Source organism: Apis laboriosa, unplaced genomic scaffold, assembly GCF_014066325.1.
Source record: "Apis laboriosa isolate Shangri-la unplaced genomic scaffold, ASM1406632v1 scaffold13_cov153, whole genome shotgun sequence".
In the NCBI taxonomy this organism is placed as follows: Eukaryota; Metazoa; Arthropoda; class Insecta; order Hymenoptera; family Apidae; genus Apis; species Apis laboriosa.
This window is the reverse complement of record NW_025221370.1, coordinates 1,828,525-1,849,595: the sequence shown is the minus strand read 5'-3', so window position 1 is coordinate 1,849,595 and position 21,071 is coordinate 1,828,525. Positions and strand designations below refer to the sequence as shown.

Sequence of the window (21,071 nt, the reverse complement as noted above, 5' to 3'; positions counted from 1 at the left end):
GAGAACGCCTCCCTAAATTTTCTCGTTGTATGAATTAATGGTGAAGGTAGTTTGTAAAATCTTCGTGCGAAGTCATCCAGAATCTATGTTTCGATAGTTCGCCGCGGGCGAATGAAATCGATTTGGACGAGAATCTCGTGAAATAAAATTACAATCCCCTTGGTTATCCCTTGGACAATCCCTTTAAACTTCTAAACTAGTTGAAATTTCCTGATAATCCAAACCAAGCGGTGGATGCACAAAATTGAAAATTGCGAATACCAATAATAACGAGCTTGTGCGTTTGCAATTGCACGTGACATTCGTAGGTTTGCTAATTAAATCAAAGGTTACATAGATCCTTTGTAATTAAATGCTATTTCAAAGACTATTGTCGCCATTCTCTACACTCGCAATAGACTCGTAATTAATTTGTCTGCTAATGTAATTAATTTTATACCATAGATATCTTTTGACATTGAGGAAAATCTCAGAATTTTTTCCTCAATATTCGATACGTATGTTATGGGCTTGTGTAATAATAAATCGGATATCTTTCTATTTACATGTTATTATACGTATAGAAAATTGAATATGATAGGATACTTTGCATCGTTTCATCTTCCCTCATAGTTCCAATTTCTGTAACATAATCGTAAGTTAAAACTATGAACTTGATGGTGAGTACATTAATCAATGTAGAAACGAGGCAAGCTGCGCCGAACTATTGTACTTTGTGCCACGCATATGGCTCGTTAAGAAGCCGTTAGCATAATAGGGTAGCGTATAAAAGCAAATACGTTACACATTCTGGCAACACGTGATGCGGAAAATTGCATTCAAATAATTTTAATTAAACTACAACGGATTGAGAACGATCATTCGAATAATTTATACATTCACTTAATGATTCCATTGATTATAACGTGGTAATAAAGACCACGCGTTGCATAGTATTGCAAAACCTGTTCCAAATATGTAACAATTCTTACGAATCATTTTAATATTTGTCGGAATTGCGTATATTTATTTGCACGGAAATGAAATTGGATAAAGGGAAAAATATTTTTCTGGAAAATAACCAGTTTTATAATAGAAAAATAAGAATCTAAAGGAGTTAAAAATCAAGTGATACTTTTATACGAATCTTTCTGTAAAAGCCCGTTTAGAATACGAAATGGCGAAGCATTAAACATTTAAATAGCGAGCCGACGTGTTATTGAATCGGTGCGGAAACACCTGGATCCGCATAGGTTCAGGTGGCTGTGAAAATCTCTCGCGAGTTGAATTCCTCTGTTTTGCATGAAATTACTACCGCATTAGAAGGATAGGATTCATCCTGTGTGTAAAGAAATAATACATTAGTTAATACATATTTACGTAAATCTCATAAAATTAATTTTCTTTACTTTTTTTTAAATCTAAACTTAATCTATTAATAGGTAATTTTGCTACTTTAATGAAAAATTCTTGATTTTTAACGAAAGAGTTGAGAATTGTTACAAGACTATATAGACTATGTAAAATATGCTTGATAATAGCAATGCCTTCGTATAAAATGTTCAATTATCCAGAAGGAATGTCGCTTGTTTAACTAATTTGAGAAGTGTACAAATGCTAGATATCTTTGCTTAAGATAAATGAATGTAGAACTATGCCACAATTACGTACAAGGATTTATAATAATAGAGATTCCTCCAAATTCCACAGTTTCTGTTGTAGTATTATATAGCGATACAGATTGCGAAGAAATTATTTATTTAACTGATGATACTATGTGTTATATTAAATTGAATAATTTTTTTTAACATCTTCTTGAATGAAATCATTTAAATTACATTATATTTTAATGTAAATTGAATTTAGTCATATGCAATAAAAATTGTAATTACATATGCAAATTTCAAGTGTTTCTGAAATTTTCAAAACAATTATAGCTTGTATAGTTTATCTGTATATTGTTCCCTGGGAGGAACAATATCATTCAAACTAATTACATAATAATCAAAGTTTAATTACATCATCATAGACTACCTAGTTATATATGTTAACTAAAATTCTACAGATACACTATAATATTTGTTTTGCTAATATTTTTATGGGGAGAAAAAATAGAAATTCTTATTTAAAAAAAAAATTACGATGGGATATCGACAATTTATTGGTCCTGTACATTAAATTATACAGTCTAATGGTATGAAGCAGAGCAAATGTATCGGATACAGTTTCCCACGAATATTTTCTATTCACATATATATATATACATATATACATATATATATATATATATATATATATATATATATATATATGTATGTATATATTTAAAAATGAATAGTAATAAGTGAAACGCATTCTCTTAGTTATTTAGAAAAATATAGAAAATTTATAAAAACGAATACTGAAATAAAATATGAAATGGAAAACTATTTATTTGATTACATTTGCTTTGATATCTGTTACACGATGAAAATAAATCTTTTCGTAAACGAAAAGAATAAATTGTCTTTTTTTTTTTCTCCATTCGTATACATCTTTACATATAGATTTTTCATAAAATAATCATTTTAAATGATACCATTCCTTTATATATAATATAATTTGATTAGAACTATAACAAATTACTTCATTTCAATAAGATCTTAAATCTTGCGCCGATTATTTTCATTCTTAAATAGTTGTATCAACTATTTCTTAGCCTGAGAAATATTTTTGCTATATCTGATGTAAATTATCGCAAACGCTTGTGTAAAAATTAAATCTTGATCTCATATTTTATACTAAATTCATACTATATGGTGACAGATAATGATAGAATCAAATTCAATCCATTGGACGTTTCCAATTTTGTCCTCTTCTTATATTAGATACTCCATATGTAAATGAACACATTTGAACAAAGACGAAATCAACGGTGTAAATATAGGATTTCTGAGTACACAGTACTCAAAATATCGTGCACAGTGTCACATAAGGAATTTAGTAGTTGTTATATACGTAACGTACGCTTTTCAATAATAATAGGTTTGTTCTTTTAAGAAATGTCTCCTTTCAGAACAAACAGAAAATGTAAAAATATATGATAACATGTATCAAATTTCTCCAAAATAATGGAGGTGATACGCAACTCTGCACTGAATATCTTATTATTTTATTCACTTGACTCGTTTTTGTTGTCTTTGGCGATATATGTCGTTTGCAGGAGGCGGTGGTAGATCTTCTTCTTCGCTATCATCACCTCCTAAACGCGTTCTTCTACGTTTAGATCCAAGACTAACTCCATCATTACTTTCGTCGACGATCCAATGTACAGATTTCGCTAAGTCAAATAATTTTGTGTCGCATCCATTATCCGCTACCGGCAATGGAGCTATATAAAAAATAAAAAAAAAAAATTAATTTTATGAAAGAAAATGTGATCTCATATATTATATTATTATTATTATTATTATTATTATTATTATTATTATTATTATTATTATTATTATATCTTGTTAATTTTATTAGAGATGTAAATAATTATTATACGATAATATTCACAAGATAAGAGACTTTACCATGGTCTGGTAACTGAATTCTATTAAAAACATCCATAAGCAAATCAACAGCCACAAAAGGTCCTCTGAAACATCCAGGTGGTGGAAGCATGGTACAAAGTTGTGCTGCAGCCGGTGGTAATGGAAAGGAACCACCTACAAAAAATTTTGTCACATATATCATAAATAATGAACACATACAATTAGAATTTTAATAAAGAAATTTACCAGGTACTGGATGCTCTCCAGGTAAAGGATTTACTTTTGGTTTATAAGGTATCATTTGTGATATATCAGGTCTTGGTAACGATGCTATAGCTTCCTCTGGATCTGGTATTCGTGGTAATGCACCAGTTGTACTTCTTCCAACGCTAGATACTTCCATATATCCAATAGACCGTAATTCCATAGGAGTACATGGATATAAATCTAAGAATTTATACCTATCTACTAATTGTGCTGTCTCTTTTCCTTCGAATTCTTTAATCTAAAAAAAAAAAAAAAAAAAAAAAAAAAAAAAAAAAAGAAAAAAAAGAAAAAAAAAAAGAAACAAAAATTGAAGAAATTATATAGAATGTAAGAAAAAATATTGAATAAAAAGTTATACGACTTATAAACATATCAATTTACCTTTTCTAATACAGCACTACGACGTTTTTCAACCTTAACAATACTTGCCAAATCTCCAATATTAGATTCAAATTCTAAAAAGCGGTTCCATATATCACTAAAAATAAATATATAATAAATATGAAATCATTTTTTACATATTAATATATTAAATATAATAAATATATTTTACATACACTGATTTTTCAGGTTCTAAACTACCAGAAGATAAAACTCTCTCAAACAAAACTCTTGTATTATTGTCCTCTAAAATAATTAATTAAATAATTAATGCGATTAAATTTGAAATATATGTAAAAGATAAATAAATTTATTTTTTAAAAAATTCTTACCATTTAAATGTGATAGATAATCAATGTAACAAAGTATATAATCCGGATTATCTCCAAATTTTTTTAAACCTAATTCGAAAATTCGAAACGCAATATTTTTGTCCTTGGTACAGTAATATTCCATTAATGCAGCAGCAACGTATACATGATGCTTACATCTTGGATCTTCGCGAGCTCGTTTAAAAACCGTTCTAGCAGATTTTATACCTTCAGCACGTCTTGCAAATTTCATATATTGTACAAATGCCTATGAAAAAAATATGTAATTTAACTGTATTTAAATAATTAAGCAAAATATTTAATATTAACAAATAAATACTAACTAATGTAGGATCAATATCGGGTATATCAAGGAACTTTTGATATATTTGATGCACTTTTTCATATTTTACTCTTCCTTCTTCAAAATCTGCATGTGCAAAGTACAATAACATATTTTTAGACAATAATGTACTTGTTGCTCTTTCGAACATCGTTGCTGCTTCATCGCTTAAGTTTTTCGCGGCATTTACATCTCCTTTTTCTGTTAATATTTTTGAACTAAGTTCTAAAAAATGTGCAGCTTGATGCCACACAGCTGGATGATGTCCCAAACATAATAAACATTGTTCTATAGCAAACATTACTCTACGCGCAACTAAAGAAGTATCTTCTGTTCTTAAAGGATTACTACGTTCCCATGCAATATATTTTTTCCATAATTCCACCTATGACAATAATATTAATTGATGATTATAATTAATATTGTACATAATATTATAATATATTTATAATAATATTGTAATATATTTATAAACTTATATGTATGTATAATAAATACTTGTTTAACTTCTTCTGGATGACCAGTTGGAGGTACACTAGGAGCACTTCGATTTAATCCTCTTGTTACAGCTTCTAATTCTTTGGCAACTCTTCTTGCATTCATATAATCCCTAGAACGTTCAATAGCCATTTTCTCTGCAATTATTGGATTAATATTTTGTTCAAATGCCATATAATCTTTCCACAATTGTTCCATATTAATCATTGGATTAACAACACCTCGTTGATATACCTATAATTAATAATATATATAATTAATAATATCAATATATTAAAATGTATATATATATAATAAATCAAAATGCTAATATATATATATATCATTATTTATAACTTAACAAAAATATATGGATCTTTACTTTTCTAACAGCACTAATTTTTTGATTTTCAGCATAAGAACCAACAGCTTCAACACTTTTAAGAAATGTCACATAATCATTCCATATGCTGTAAGAATGTATATCCATACCAATTTTATCTAATGCAAAATCATATGCTTGTGCCATTTTTTCCCTAAAAATATATTATATATTAAACTTTTGATTCAATTACCTATATAACTACATAAATACTTACTTATATGTTGTAAGACTCGCTTTTGTTTCTTTGACATAAGAAAGGTAAAGTTTCCACAACTCAATATTTAAGATTTTCATGAGGCACCTTTGGAAAAGCTGTTAGAGAAAACAAGTACTTTAGAAGCAATATAAAGATATAATATAACATTTGTGTGAAGTTCATTTAAGTGTGGTTACACAATACATTACATATTATCTACCACCTTACTTACCCTTACAGGCAAGTTTTTTTAAAGCACATATTATCGATTAAGACCAATAAGAATCACATCAAAATATCAGGAAATAACAATTCAATAATTTATTTAGCAAGTCTTTAATACAATCACTACTACAATATTGTTTATTTGTAATGGGAGAAATAATAATGCACCAATGCATCAATTGAGAATACTTTATTATATAAACATATGTTTTCATTGGGAAATAATTAGGGAAAAAGTTTCCAGATATGAGATTATAAAGGTAACACAAAATAAACCCCATTAAATAAAAACTTTATTTATTTTTTGTAAATGGGGTAATTAATAATATAATTGACCTATGTAGGATCTAGAAATGAATGATCCCAAAACATGATAAAAAAATTTAGACAATTTGAAGCAACATAAGGTGATCAAAATAGTAGAAATTTAATATGGAAAATATTCAATTTTATTATACATTACAATCATAAAATAAATAAATACTTTGGTGTATTTATTATTTCATCACCTTATACTACCTCTTTAAAAATTTCACAATACTTGAAAATGTTAATCAAGTACTGTACTAGGGAAAGGAAAATGATGTAATTCCCAAAGCATATTTATGAAAATATCTATTAAAATACTATTATATCGTCTCAATCATAATATTGAGACAAATATTATTAAAATCTTTCTTATATGCAAAGAGGTAAATATACTTTGCATTATGAATCATTTCAATGCTGAATATTTGTTTATAACAATTTTATTTCATGTTGTATTTAATAAAATATCTACACTTTATGTAATATGAATATTATTTTATTTCAAATAACATAATTTAAACACAACTAAAAAATGTATTGCAGGAAGGAATACAAGGCTGTTACATTCAGGAAGCTGCCTTCGTAAGTTGATTTATTTTAATAATATCTATTTATTATTAATTCTATATATATTTATATTATAATATATTTTAAAATATATATCATATTATTCAACAAAGAAAACAACCTCCCAAATATACCAACAGATCAATCATAATCAATGAGATATTTGTGTATGGTGAAATACTGTTTTTATTCACCTCATATAATATGCAAAATGCCTAAAATCACATAGTATGATAATACTTGATCACAATTGATTAATAATATCTTGCTAGTATTAAATGTAATCTTAATACACTAAAAAACTAAAATAGAATTTTTTAAATACCAATGTTCAATTAAGAATTATATTCATTCGATTAATAAATAAACATGCATATCATTATAAGTTTATATTAAAAAAATTCACTCAATAATTTTATTTTAAAATCAGTAATGAAAATTATATATCTTCTCAAACAAACAACTTCAACAATATATATATAACGATAAATTTAGCAATATATATATATATATATATATAAGTGCTTTCATTAAATTTTGAAACTCATACAATTAATATTAACATACCTTTTCCACCTTCTCAAAGTTGCGCATTTTCATCTGAAAAAATCATAAAGAATATAAAATAAACTATCTGTTGTAATAATGATAATTATATTATTTAATAAGATAATGAAAACAGCATATTTATATTTATAACTTTTAATAATTATTCTTCTTTAAAGATATAATAATATTACCTCTTGTTCTATATAAATTTTCCAATAACGACCAGCAGAAGGAAACACGGATACAAGCTTTTCAAAAACTGGCCTTACTTCTGTAATAGGTCTGTTTTGGGCTTCTCTAATAAGAATGCTCCATGCTTCTAAATCATAAGGAGATTCGTCTACTGTTTTTTGAGCACGTTGTAATTTTTCATTTCCCCAATCCTATAAATGAGAAAAAACATGAAATTATATAGAACATATAATTTAAACATAAATTATGTATTGTAAAAAGTAAGGTTATGTAGACTCGACCTACATTATAACAGTAATATATAATACTTACAAATTCTGTTTTATCCTCGGTCATTTTTTAATTATAAAAATGATGTTAATAGATAAAAATAAAAACTTTCACGTATTGGAAAGATAAATGACTAAATAAAAACTCACAACACCCAACTTGTAATGGCTTGTAATTTTCGGTAAGCAATGTTCAGAATTTCGATTGTATTCGATATATCGTTATAACAAGCTATTCGATATTCAATCTGCATCGACCATTTCGGCCATTTTCTTTCGTCTGTGAGGAAGTGTATAAAAAAAAGTAAATTTTTATTAATTTATACATTTTTAAATTTAATAAACTATATTTTAGTTTAAGTAATATAAAGTGTAATTATTATTATAGTGAATAAAAGTGTATTAATTGAAGTAAAAATATTTAATTATATATATATATATATAATTAAATTATCGATTAACTTCTAAATTACAAAATATTTAACAATTAGTTTAAATAATTTGATATTTCATTAGTAATTGGTATTGGTATTTTGTAGTGTTATATTGTTTGATATAATATGTATAATTATTATTATGATTCAATATAGATTGCTAATATTTAATTATTTATGAGATTATTTATTATATCTATAAAACTGTATTATTATAATTTATTACAATGTAAAAAACAATAAATCTTGTGTAAAAAGTATATTTTCTATTTTTTATTCTATTATTTAAAAAAATTGAATATTATTTAATAAAATATTGCTTTTCCCGCGCAATTTAGAGTAGAAGAAAAGTTGTGCGACGCCAGCCAATCAGAAAATTGCTTGACGTACTATTACGCGGGAAGTCATTCTACTGTCGAAAATCATGGTGATAGGATGTGTCATCCCGCTGAGGTATATGACCTCGATTATCAACGTCGTATTTTCATTCCTAATTTTTCCAGTTTATAGGTATTACCCTCGTTTAATTAATATATATTTGTTTAATAATTTATTACAATATATTATAATATACGAAGCAATCTTCTGAATTTATTTTATATATATAATTATCAATAGCTTATGGTACAAATTTTTGAATTCGATTATTGTTCATTTTAATATAATTAATTTCTTTTATAATATAATTTATTTTAAATTTTAAGTTTCTTTTTGTGTAGATTATTATATTGTATAATTGATCGTGATGATGAGAAAAAGAAACTGGGAAAGGATAAAGGTATTTCGAACGATATTCAACAACGAATTCGATAATTTTTCATGCAGAGCTGCCAACATTTAACTTATTTTAATAAAGATAGACGTATGTACATGTTGGCATTATTTTTTAATTAGATTAGTAAGAAATATTATATATAATTGATATACATACATATATTGCATGAATGATTCAATTTTAGAAATAATTTTTATATTTCGTAAATATTTTGTAAGGTTGTAATATCATCATTCGAGTTTCATTGTTGATTGTTATTTTCATGAAATTGTAAACACAGGTGCGTTTAGTTTTCGAAGAATAGTTGATATATGTATGTTTTGATGTATTCATGATAGAATATTTAGAAAAAGAAATGAATATTAGAAGAAAAAGAAGAAAAATACGAAATAAAATGTTTTCTTTTAATTTTTTTTCTCCTTTTACTAATACAATTTTATTTCCACAGCATTGTTGCGATTGCCTGCAATGCGATCATTAAAATCAGTGTTTGTTACGTAATAGTATTTTTAATATTTTTTGAAATATATATATCTTGTATTAATTATATGTTCAATTATAATAATAAAAATTAGAAGCACGCGAAATTAGAATCAGTGATTGTTCGTTAAACATAATTCGAATGCTTTAATAGTTTTTTATTTATTTATTTTTTTCTTTTAAAATATTCGTTCTCGGTAATAGAGTCAGTGTTTCCCTCAAGAGAATCCAGAAATCATGACTTTAGAAATCAAAAAGTAAGTATTTTTATATAATTATACTTTAATTTTTTTTAAATAAAATCTTTTAAATTAATAGAACAAAAATATTTGTCTGTAAAAATATTTATATCTATAATATTTACTTTATAAATCATTGTGTTTATAATTTCTTTTCATTTTTTACAGTTTTTCTATAACATTTGATGGTTACTAGTACATTGATTATAGGAGCATCTATAATAATATTCTCCGCATCTAATGGTGAGTCACATGCATTTTTATTTTTTCACCCACTTTCAGTCATATCCAAAGATTAAAAATTCGAATTTATGAATAATTGATTATATTTATTATATAATATATTCGACGAATATAGTGATTGCATGTATTTATTATCCATAAGCAATAAGTTAATTAATTTAAGGTTAGGAATATCGTAGAACGTTATTTTATATTCGATGTCACAAATATCGATTTAAACAGTTTCTCATATAATCATAATTAGGTCTTAATCAACATTAACCTTCGTCTATGTTTAATGTAACGGTTTCGGAATAATTTCGATCACATCTAATAAATAATTATAGTCTGATTCGTTTCATTCATCATCCGTATATTGCATTCCGGTTCAAATTCGATCCGAGCAATCAAAAGAAGATGTTTCGACTTTTGTTCGTAAATAGATATGAGAATTGAAAGTTACTACCGCTAGAATATCAGTCACGATCGAGTCAAATGTACTGTGACGAGTTCGTCGATCAGCCCGGGGCGCGAATTCAGAATCGATCTCAGGTGAACACATACCTTCTGATACTATTATGCCATACAATCATGAATAGATGCTCAGGGGGTTCTCATCATTTCGCATACAATATAGTAGTCTAAATGGTATGAGAAGAACGATCGAACATTAATCGTGGCGTACTTGACACGATCCAATCGTGAGAAATTTATACGAAAAAATAAAGAGAAATTAATAGAACTCGATTTTTAAAAAATCATTATGATATTATAATATTTTAATAGAGTTGATACTGCAATATTATAATAAATAATTATATTATTCCTTTTCTCTTTTTTTTTTAAATATTTGATAGTTAAGATATGCCAAGAGACAGCAGAGAGATAATATAATTTTTTGGCGGACTCGATCTCGTGCGGAGATTCATTATACACAGAGTTCCGAAGTCAGAACAGATCGATTAACGCGTCAATTTGCATTTAAGCGTAACTAACTTAATGCGGCCTGCAGATGCATACATGCAAACTAAGTTGTGTCCTTACAAATGATGGCTTGAACCGTGGACCATTTGTTACTCGTGCCCCGAACAAATTTCTGTTTTGCATAATGGTGCAGATAGTACATGCTTTGGAGACTAATTCACATTTTCTAACACTGTCCCCAAAATAGCCATTTTACTGCGTTCCTTTCGATCTTGAACGAATTTCCAAACGAAATAATTGGAGATATCGTACCTAAAACGCAAAGAGAGATCGTTTTTTTGAAATTTTATTTTATCCTAATTATCGCCTGATAAAGAAATAAACGTGGGGGCGAAGTGACAGGAAACGTTGAACTTAACTTAAATTAAGACGGTGGTCGGCGGAACAACGAGGTGTCGATAATGAATCTCGGCGTTAATTAGAGCCCGAAGGTGAGACGATAGATAGGTTGGTCGTGGCATACCGATATCTTCTTCTCAGTCTTGCGCACACATCGCGAAGTAAAGCCTAACTGAAACGTCACGCCACTTGTTACTCGTTAGTGTGCACGATGCCATCTTTACTGTTGGCCACTCGGTCGGGTTACTCCTACGGTAGCCACATCGATACGAGCACGGGCGTGTAATTAACAATGTTCCCCGCCTTTGTCCGATCTTGGTCAAGCTTCTTGCCTAGATTTTCGTCATGGATCGTATTGAATCGAGACACGCATACCTCGTCGCTCTATTATCGGAAACGTTTCCCAATTTTGATCAAAATTAAATTCACCTTGGCATTTTAAGTGATAACTTTTAATTAGATGGAGGAATGATTTTCCCAAATTTTATTAGATAGATCGAGAAAGGTGTTTTAGATTTTTTTTAGAGAAAGTTTATGATTTTCGTGTCGAATTAGACGGAATTAGAGAAGTTGGTCGGTAGAGGGAACTCTTATAGATCGCATCAGATGGAGTTGGTTCGTCCACCGGGGACAAGAAGGAGGCTTGGTCCAATCTCGAAGGTATCTTTGGAGCGTCGACAGAGAGTGCTTCCATTACGCTGGGCGGTGGTCCCTCGTTATATCCGGGACAGGCAAGTCCGTGGCTGCTCATCTGATAGTCCGAGGATTTATGGCGGCCCTGATGGTTCATTTAGCGCTGACATGACTGGACAGGGGCGGGTCGAGACGCTTTTACGTACGTTGTGTGCGTGCGCTAACGCGACAATACGGAAATATCTTGTTAAAAACAGGTTGAGTAACGCTATAGATTGGCCGATTTAACTGCATACGCATCATCCGTCAAGTGCATCAATTGGGAAATAAGCCTAAACTGCGCCTCGAAAAACCTTTATTAAATAGTTGGCTGTTGGTTAATCGCGGAGAGGCAGGGTGCGTTTCCAGCCACCACAGATATTAACCGAAATTTGTCAACGTTTATTCACCCACGAATTATGACGACGAGCGATGTTCCCTTTGAACGAGATAGGAAAATAAAATTAGCTTCAACGGTCGAAGAGGTGAATTCGAGGCGTATGTCGAAGCAAATCACCCGTTTAAATTTAAAAATTCTTTCGATATTCCAAGTTTCCAAGTTACTCCAGGAGCTTCGCCCCTCCTTAGCCACCTTTTTACACTTCTTATCATCGCGATTCATCGCGGCAGAGAGGCTCGCTCAAGCAGTTTTGCAATCGTGTCTCGGACATACCATAAAAGTTACACATCGTTGATTTTCCATCTTTCCTTTAGTCTCCTCCGCGCGCCGCATCAATGTCGAAACTCTCGTCTGGACGGGTGCGCGCGTAAATTACCCGCGGCTAGCAGTAAAACTCGTATGTTCGCGATTCGATCCCTTCGATATTCCACTGTTACTTTCCAACATTCATCCGCGATAAACGCGAAATTGGCGGCGAAACCGCGCTTAATCCATCAACAGCACCGCGACCGAATAATTTTAATTGCTTTTCTTTCCAACTCTTCCCCTATATAATTTTGAAACGTCGATAAATGTTCGTTACGATTTGTTCGTTCGAAAATATCTAAATATTTTTTCGATACCGATACCGTTCCAACTAAATATACTACATCGACGAGGAAACTGATCTGGCCTAAACGGCCTTGTCGGTGAAGCCGCATTCTTTTTGAAACGAGGAAATCCGTCAAATTCCGTCTCTGTTTTGCGAAACGCGTGGAAGCTGCGCGAATTCCCTACAACCTTGATATATCTCGTGCTCTGTCGAGTAACTGGTTAAGGCTAAAGCTAATAATCACGAACGCTCGTGTACGTACACCTTTCTTTCTACCAGTGCCAGTGAACCGATTTCCGACTACATCAATTGCGCAATCGAATTCGTCGATCGCAACCTTGGCTACCGTAAAACTCGCCTCGTGTTACTTATCATTCTCGATACTCTTCGACACTTTGAATCGATTGCACCATCGTCCAAGCCGAGAATATTTTTTCTTCTAGCCTCTCTTTCATTTGCATAAATAGATGTTGCTTCTTCTCGTCGAAAAGAAAAAGAAGAAGAAGAAGAAGAAGAAGAAGCAAAAAAAAACAAGTATTTATAGATACATCAAACACGTCGAGGGAAACGTTATATAATTATTTCAAAACAGAGAAAGAGGCGACGGTTCGCGAGGAAAGGCTGGAAAGTTCAGCTTGATCGTTAAAATCTTTTAAACAAGAATGTTTCGTCTTGGCCCAGACGAAATAAATATAAATCTGCTCATGAGCTGTGGCGGTCCAATAGAAAAATACGAACGTTCGCGCGTACCTCCCTTTCGTCGTTCGTCTGAGAGGCGAACTGCGAAATGCGTAAAGAACGTTTTATAGCGTTTGGTTTCTTGCGTATGTATGCAACTCGTGGTACAACGCCGCCGTGGGAAACGTGACACGAGCTCCCTCCTAAACCTGAAAAGTTGTTTCGAGATAGAGGTCTCTTGGTATTCGTAGGAACAGTTAGACGTGGTTGATGCGGAAGAAGGAGGGAAAAAAAAAAAAAAAAAAAAAGAAAAAGAAAAAGTGAAAAAAATGAACAAGAGAGCGAGCTTGGATGATCGAGCGTAGTAAATTACTCATTTGCTTGTCGTCAGGCACGATCGAGCGTCATCGAAACGTCACGCAACTCTTCGCGAAGAAACGGAGATCTTGATCGAGAAATTCATCGATCGAAGAATATCGATTGCCTCGGTATTCTTTTAAACGGATGTTTCTTGGATAGAACGTCTCGACACTTTTACCAGGGAAACGATGATGGATGGTCGTTGCTGATTAAAGGTCGTAGATAGGTTAAATCAGTTGATGTAATTACAAATAGCAACTTTTTATTCATCGATGATAGATATCGATGATGTGGAGTAATGATCCCGTGATTAATTTACGGTTATATCATATTATATTAAGTTTTCGTTATCATTTTCGTATTCGATTCATTCCCACAACCCGTTTCCTTTCCTCGACCGAGTTACTTTTCCCTTCGAATACTTTCCTCATTTCCGAATTCGTGCTACGATTCCTCCTGCGAATCTGCGCAATCGATTCATTTCCCCTAAGAGATCTCCGTTTCTCGATTCAGAGATCTTCCCGAACGATACGTGCAATGTGATGACGAGACGATGATCTCAACGAACGTGGCGTCCAACGTTTCATCCGCGGCTTAATTAATCAAAACGAGCCCTTCAACGCTTTACGTTACGAGTGTTGCGACGATCCGGCGATTACCGTAACAGACTTGTCGGCCCGCATCGGCCGAGCAACGTCGCTCGAAACGTTCCTTTTCATTGGTATATCCAACTTTGTCGCCCGTTTCTTGCTGCGCTCCCGTCCAATGATCGGCTCCCTCGTAAAGATCTTCAGATATGACATGCGTTATGGGCCTAGCTCCGTCCGTCGCGCGCCCCCCTCCCCCTGCAACCGTACTTTCGTAGAAATACAGTCGCGTAATTCTCCTTATGCCCGCTTGGCGTACTTCACGATCTTTTGTTTCGTAAAGTTGCCTCGTTACCGGTTGAGTTGCGAGTCCGGTGCCATTTTATCGATGTTACAAATACGGCGACGAAGTTTCCGTACGACGATCATCCTCTCGAGAAAGAAATATCAACTTCTTTCTCCCCCCTAAGGGTTAGGGAAGGATCCTCGTCCGAGATCTTATAAAAAGATGGAATTGTTCTCGCTTCGTTCGGTTAAGTTAAAGGCGATTTTCAACCGTGAAAATGTTGCTTCTCTGTAATTGACTTTGGCTATGCAAGATGGAATCACGGTGACGCCATAAAGGGTATTAGTATGCTATTGAGTAGACGAGACGGTTTATACCGATCGTTTTAGAAACGGTCGATAGGCCGCGTGCGGTTTGAAATGGCGAAATAAAAGGCGCGATTACGATAAAATTGTCACTCGTTCTAGTTACATTCGTTTCGCAACGCTATGAAACGCGAGCCGTTTCCTTTTTTTTTTTTTTTTCCCTCTCTTTCTCATATCTTCTCGTCGGTTATCCACAATACGAGAGTAATCGAACTATAAGCACCCCGTAGGAAATCACGATTTTATCGTTTCTCACGAAGTTTAACTCCGTTTAGAGTTCGATACTCGTCTCGCGCGCACGTGTGTGTGTGTGTGTGTGTGTGTGTGTGTGTGTGTGTTATTGTATCCGTGTACGACCGAATCTCGAAACGATTGAAAAATACACACGAGACTCATAGTTTTCGTAATAAAGGTAGTAATAGCTGTAATCGTGCGCGTACGTCGTCATCGTTTCCACCATTTTTTATTTATCGATTTAAGGATCGCACAAAACGCTTAAAATTAAATCTACTAATTGTTGTGGCAAGCGCCACTCTCTTCTACGAGTTACAGACGTTTTCGTAATTCACTTTCTAATGGCCGGCTAAAATTATATCGTCACTTTTACCATTCGGTAACGGCATCGCGACCGTGTAGTATCCAATCCCTTATACGTACGCAATCAAATAGGCTCGCCACGAATGTGCACGTGAGGCATGATTTATAACCGCGTGCAATGCCGCAAAAAGATGTCTCGGTTTCGTTCACACATCGCTGAAACGATGGTAGCTCGAACTGTAGCTAATATTGGAATTATTCTCCTCGCTCTTTTTGCCTCTTAAACGATTTGTAAACCAACTCGGTGAGATTCATTCGAGCAAAGGTCTCGCTCGATCGATCGTTAAACTTTCTTCTCCGGAGAAAATTGTTTTCCGGATATATATGTTTCTCTATCTGAATATATTTGATATTCCTATCATTTTTTTCGTTTCGTCGTTCTAAAAAAAAAAAAAAAAAAAATAAAGGCACATTTTACATTCGTCGAAGAAGTCGTAAGATACGAAACGATCGAAGATCGATAAACGGTGTGGACGTTTCTAAACGGAACGACTCTATAAACCGCGAATTGTACCGCTCGCGTATAAATATATTCGCACTCGCTAATGATGACAAATATATATCCACGCGAGCCAGTCTTCTGGCCGATTAATAACAAGCGCGGACACACCGGCCTATTCGTTACGTTCAACTATATACGCAAACGTATATTTCAGTGCAACGGTGTAATCACGTTAGCTTTATGCCCTACTCTAGACCCTTATTCGCGACTGGTGATTTTTACGCGTTATCCTATCAAACGATCGTGGAAAAAAATTCCGATAATACCGATGATAAACGACGCGTGCTACGATTCACGTGGAAAAAGCGTTGGAACCCATTTATCCGAATGATCCGCGATCGAATACGGCAAACGGCCGGATTTTTTATTCTCTTTATTCCCTGAAAAAGGATTAAAATTAAAAAAAGATACGTCCGGATCGCCTCGTATTAAAGAGAGATAAAATTCGTTAATGGGGCACGATCGATCAATCCGATTACAAGTTTCGTTACAAAGCGATACGTGGATTTGAAGAGTTGTAAAAACTTGATCGATCGCCGATGGATGGATCGATCGATCGTTCGTTAATTTATCGATTATCACGCTCGTGAACGTAAAGAGTATCGTGGCGGGTGGAATCGGGTGTCGCTAATTGCGAACGATCGAACGATCCGACCCTCCAACCAAGATAACTCCTCCTCTGTTTCTCTTCTTTCTCGTGGTCCGGTCGCCGGCCCAATTACCCGCCGCGCAACGGTAATATCGACCGTGCATCCGTTACCTATCGATACCCTATAATTTCCATTAGTAAATTTAATTACCGATACGTCCGATCCCGACCGACGAACCGCTTACATTTCACTCGCGCGACGTCCGCGCCCCATCCCTCTCCCCTCTCCCTCGCTCTCCATCTCTCGGCGCCCCGCTATTGCGCCGCCGGTTACGCCAATTTGTAACCGTTTTGTTGATAGTTAACGGACGGTTAATAGAATTACGGGTATAAGGTTAGTAAGTTATACCGTCATTAGCGTCGGCGAAATATAGTCGGAGTGGAGTGGAAGTGGGAATCGAGTGGAGGCAGTGTGCGGCATTAACCACGTTCGTGCCTTCGGTTAGGGCCCGTAGATGCGATGCGAATGTCACGTGGACGTCAACCGGGGAGGCCTCGCGGAAAATGGACGACGTGGGTATACAGGGGCCGTTCGTAAATTCAATTATGGAGACTCGATCCCATTAGAAGCGGAGCGAGCGGTAAAAACGAGTCGGTCGTCGTGAATGTACGCGGTTACAGGCCGTGGATTCAGGGCGGCTCGATTCAGTAGGGAGGGATGCGAGCACACGCGATCGTTTTCTCTTCTACGTCGGGCTTTCGAGGGACGGAACGCATGCAGATATTCGTTTTTCCCAACGGACGGATCGCGTTCACCACTTTTCCACGAGCGAACCATTTCGATCGCGATTCGATCTCTCGGTTCGAAATGGAAATGCGTTGGCGAAAAGTTTGTCGGTAGAAAGTTAGCGCAAGTTCGATTACGAAGAAACGGTTGATTTACGTGTATCGGGCTTAATACGCCCGTTTCTTGCCCCTTTGTCAAATACTCGGCGCTCCAGCTTCTTTCTTACAGATTTAATACCATCAATCGGAAGACACGTGGCCGGTATGCGAATTCCATCGCGACAAATACGAGTTTTTTATACCTGCTACCATAAGCGATTTTATTTCTCCTGCTCTTTTTCCTTCTCCCTCGACCTCGGCCGAGAACTTGGCGCTTGCTTCTAGACATTGGTTCCGCGTTTGTACATTTGACAATTTCTCGTATCGCAGTTTAAATTTAGAATTTTTCCAAAAACACGGACGAATGTTGGGAAATCGTGGCTCGTCTAAGGTGGGAAAAGAAGAAGAAAATGGCGAGCGATTAGAATTATAGGGATCCGTTTGATCGATCTCGTTCACAAAGGGGAACGGGTCGTTTTCTAGACGGTTGAGCGTCAACGCGAAAGGACTGTCTCCGTCGTCGTCGTCGTTGATATCCACAATTGCGCCGACTCGAGAGGGAATTCCGGCGAGGACTGGTATTCCGGTTAAGTTATGGCCTCGGTTATAGCCGCCGTTCGGACTACAAATTCTCCCGGAGGTATACGGTAGGATTTGTACTTACCTAGTACGGAGACTACCTACAACTTAGTGGAATACCAGTGTGCAGAAATCTTGTTGCCAGACGGGACAAATACGCGGCCTCGGCAGAGATATTGCGTCTTAGGGCGCTATACTCTGGAAAATAGCCTAATGATCGTATTGTGACTGGCCGGTTGTCACAAAACATCCACCAGACTTAGCCAGGTTTGCGGCTTTATTTATCGTGCCACGAACGTCTAACTATACGTGTAACGGGGTAGAACGTTAACGAGGATGCAGATGCATTTATACATTACGGTTGATTACGTCCCCGGCAGATGTTGCAGGGATCTCGTGTCGATTGCTAATTTTTTAATCGTTCGCTACGTGATTCTTCTCTCTTTTTCTTTTTCTTTTTGCTTGCTCGCGATTCTGAAGGATAGATCTTGGGATAGGTAGTGAACAGAAAGTTTTTTTTTTTTTTTTTTTTACGATTTTAATGTCGTAACCCTGCCAAATACAATAATAATAGTAATAGTAGCAATTATAATAAGAATCGTAATAATGATAATGATAATAGGATTATCTAAAATATGTAACCATCATTTCGATAATAAAATTATCGACAGGCGCGATATTGTACCGCACAGGACGCACGTGACACCTTCTGTGCGTGCTCGCGAGTCGACGATATATAATTTATTAAACCGACACGTACGAGGGCCACTGTTCGCCCTTTTACGATACAACAATCTCTATTTTTTTTTTACCTTTTATTTATTTTTTTTTCCCTTTTTTTCTTTTTTTTTTCCTTTTTTTCTTTTTTTATTTCCACAGTAGGAATCGCAAAGTACGATAGTTATTTAAATAACTGCTCAACCGTATCGTTCGTATTTCGAACGTGATTTCATATTATTTTTTTTTTTTTTTTTTTTTTTTTTTTTTTTTTTTTTTTTTTTTTTAGGACTTTCACGCGAGCGGACCCGCGTCTTTAATACGCGTGCCCTCGCGCCGATAACGTTATATAAATATATAATTTCGTGCGTATTATTAATAATATTTCCCTATTTTAATTCAATAATCATGTATCCTCATTTTTCATTTTCTCTTCTCCGCGGTATACAATAATTACACGCTCTTCGTTTCGATTCACATCGCAATAAATAAATTATCCAAATCAAGGACATCGATATATCGATATAACAGTAATAAGATTACAACCACATTTACAATATATATCTATATTCATCTATATATGTATATATATATAGATTTTTTTTTTATTTATATATATATAATATATATATATATATTTTTTTTTTCTTTTAATGCACTAACGAACCTCCCCTGCCGACGTGCGCGGTACGAATAGCGAGCGTCCTCAAGCGACGCGGTTAATGTATAATTAGAAAGTACAAAGTTATAGTAATGCCTTCGTTTATACAGTGTTGTGATTCGTAGTATAATATATATTATATATTATCGATCCTACGCAACCCTACGCGACATAGGTATACACTTAACAATCCTTACAAAATAATAGTTGGTGGCGCGCGACTGTTAAAGAAGAGAGAGAGGAAAAAAAAAAAGAAAACAACCGTCCCTTAAACCTTCTGAACTTCGACGACAGTCGATCGTTTCGCTAGTGTACCGCGCCGATCGTCCAAATGGAAGCACGTCCGTCAACGTTCCAATTTCGACGTATTTCGATGTTCCCATTCGATCCGATCGTGCGTGGTACACCTGTCCTAGGAACCTGAATGCTGTGTTTCCGCGCCAAGCTCGATCGTTCTTCTCCGCGAACGGAGAAACGTTTTCGAACGCGACGAAATTGTTTTTTACGCGTTTTTTCTTTCTTTCTTTTTTTCTTTTTTTGTGTCGTATTCGAACATATACGGCGACTGCGCCAAAAATTCGGTGAGATAAAGGGCACGCCACGCGCCTCGCAGTGTGTAACACCGTGCGAGATCCGAGAGAGAGAATTACTGGCCCCCATTGATTACATTATTGCGAGAGAAATTATGCTACGATGATCCGTTGCTTCTTTCTTCTTCTTCTTCTTCTTCTTCTGCTTCTGCTTCTTCTTCTTTTTCTCTTCTGTCGGTGATGATCAACGGATAATTTTACGTGCTATGTACAATGTAGTATTGTTATTCGGCTAGTATCTAATATCTCTTACGACCTAGTAGTTCCGTTTTTTTTCTTTTCTCTTGCTCTTCATCTTCGACGCGTACGCGAGAATTTTCGAATATCCGATAATCGATAATCACCGGCCTGTTTTTTCTTTTTTCTTTTCTTTTTTTTTCTTTCGATTCACGTAATTCTTTGATCAAACCGTTGGATCACATAATATATAATTTTTTCCCTGGAAAATGGAAATAAAAGAATCGGCCAATCAGACTGTGTTCCTCAGATAGCAGCCATTCGTCCTGAGTTTCGAAAGTGAGTTCGCGTTCGGAGAGAGAAAAAAAAAAAAAAAAAAAAAAAAAAAAAAAA

The 21,071-nt window shown here is 34.0% G+C and overlaps 2 protein-coding genes across 2 annotated transcripts in view; both read right to left on the bottom strand.

The window, feature by feature from the left end:
* Positions 1–2,151: 2,151 nt before the first annotated feature.
* Positions 2,152–8,228, bottom strand: LOC122720862 (protein suppressor of forked). The gene is made up of 13 exons (XM_043947902.1): positions 8,012–8,228; positions 7,699–7,890; positions 7,526–7,558; positions 5,876–5,973; positions 5,659–5,812; positions 5,298–5,531; positions 4,801–5,184; positions 4,478–4,724; positions 4,322–4,391; positions 4,146–4,242; positions 3,744–4,002; positions 3,537–3,671; positions 2,152–3,349 (listed from the first exon to the last, which is right to left on the bottom strand). The coding sequence occupies exons 1-13, from the start codon at positions 8,033–8,035 to the stop codon at positions 3,135–3,137; spliced, it is 2,142 nt and encodes a 713-aa protein (XP_043803837.1). The 5' UTR covers positions 8,036–8,228; the 3' UTR covers positions 2,152–3,134.
* Positions 8,229–10,272: 2,044 nt separating this feature from the next.
* The window catches only part of LOC122721088 (Krueppel-like factor 3), a 241,667-nt gene continuing 230,868 nt past the window's right edge, over positions 10,273–21,071 (bottom strand). Inside the window, exon 6 of the mRNA XM_043948348.1 lies at positions 10,273–11,354. Coding sequence (XP_043804283.1) covers positions 11,269–11,354 — 86 coding nt within the window. The 3' untranslated portion in view covers positions 10,273–11,268. The remainder of the gene's footprint in view (positions 11,355–21,071) is intronic.

Bases quoted from the DNA above. Each gene is read 5' to 3' on its own strand.
- LOC122720862 (XM_043947902.1), bottom strand. From the start codon at position 8,035: ATGACCGAGGATAAAACAGAATTT. The intron at 5,813-5,875 runs GTAAGTATTTAT...ATATATTTTTAG, and splicing joins GCGAGTCTTACAACATATAA to GGAAAAAATGGCACAAGCAT. The intron at 4,003-4,145 runs GTAAATTGATAT...TTTTTTTTTTAG, and splicing joins GTAGTGCTGTATTAGAAAAG to ATTAAAGAATTCGAAGGAAA.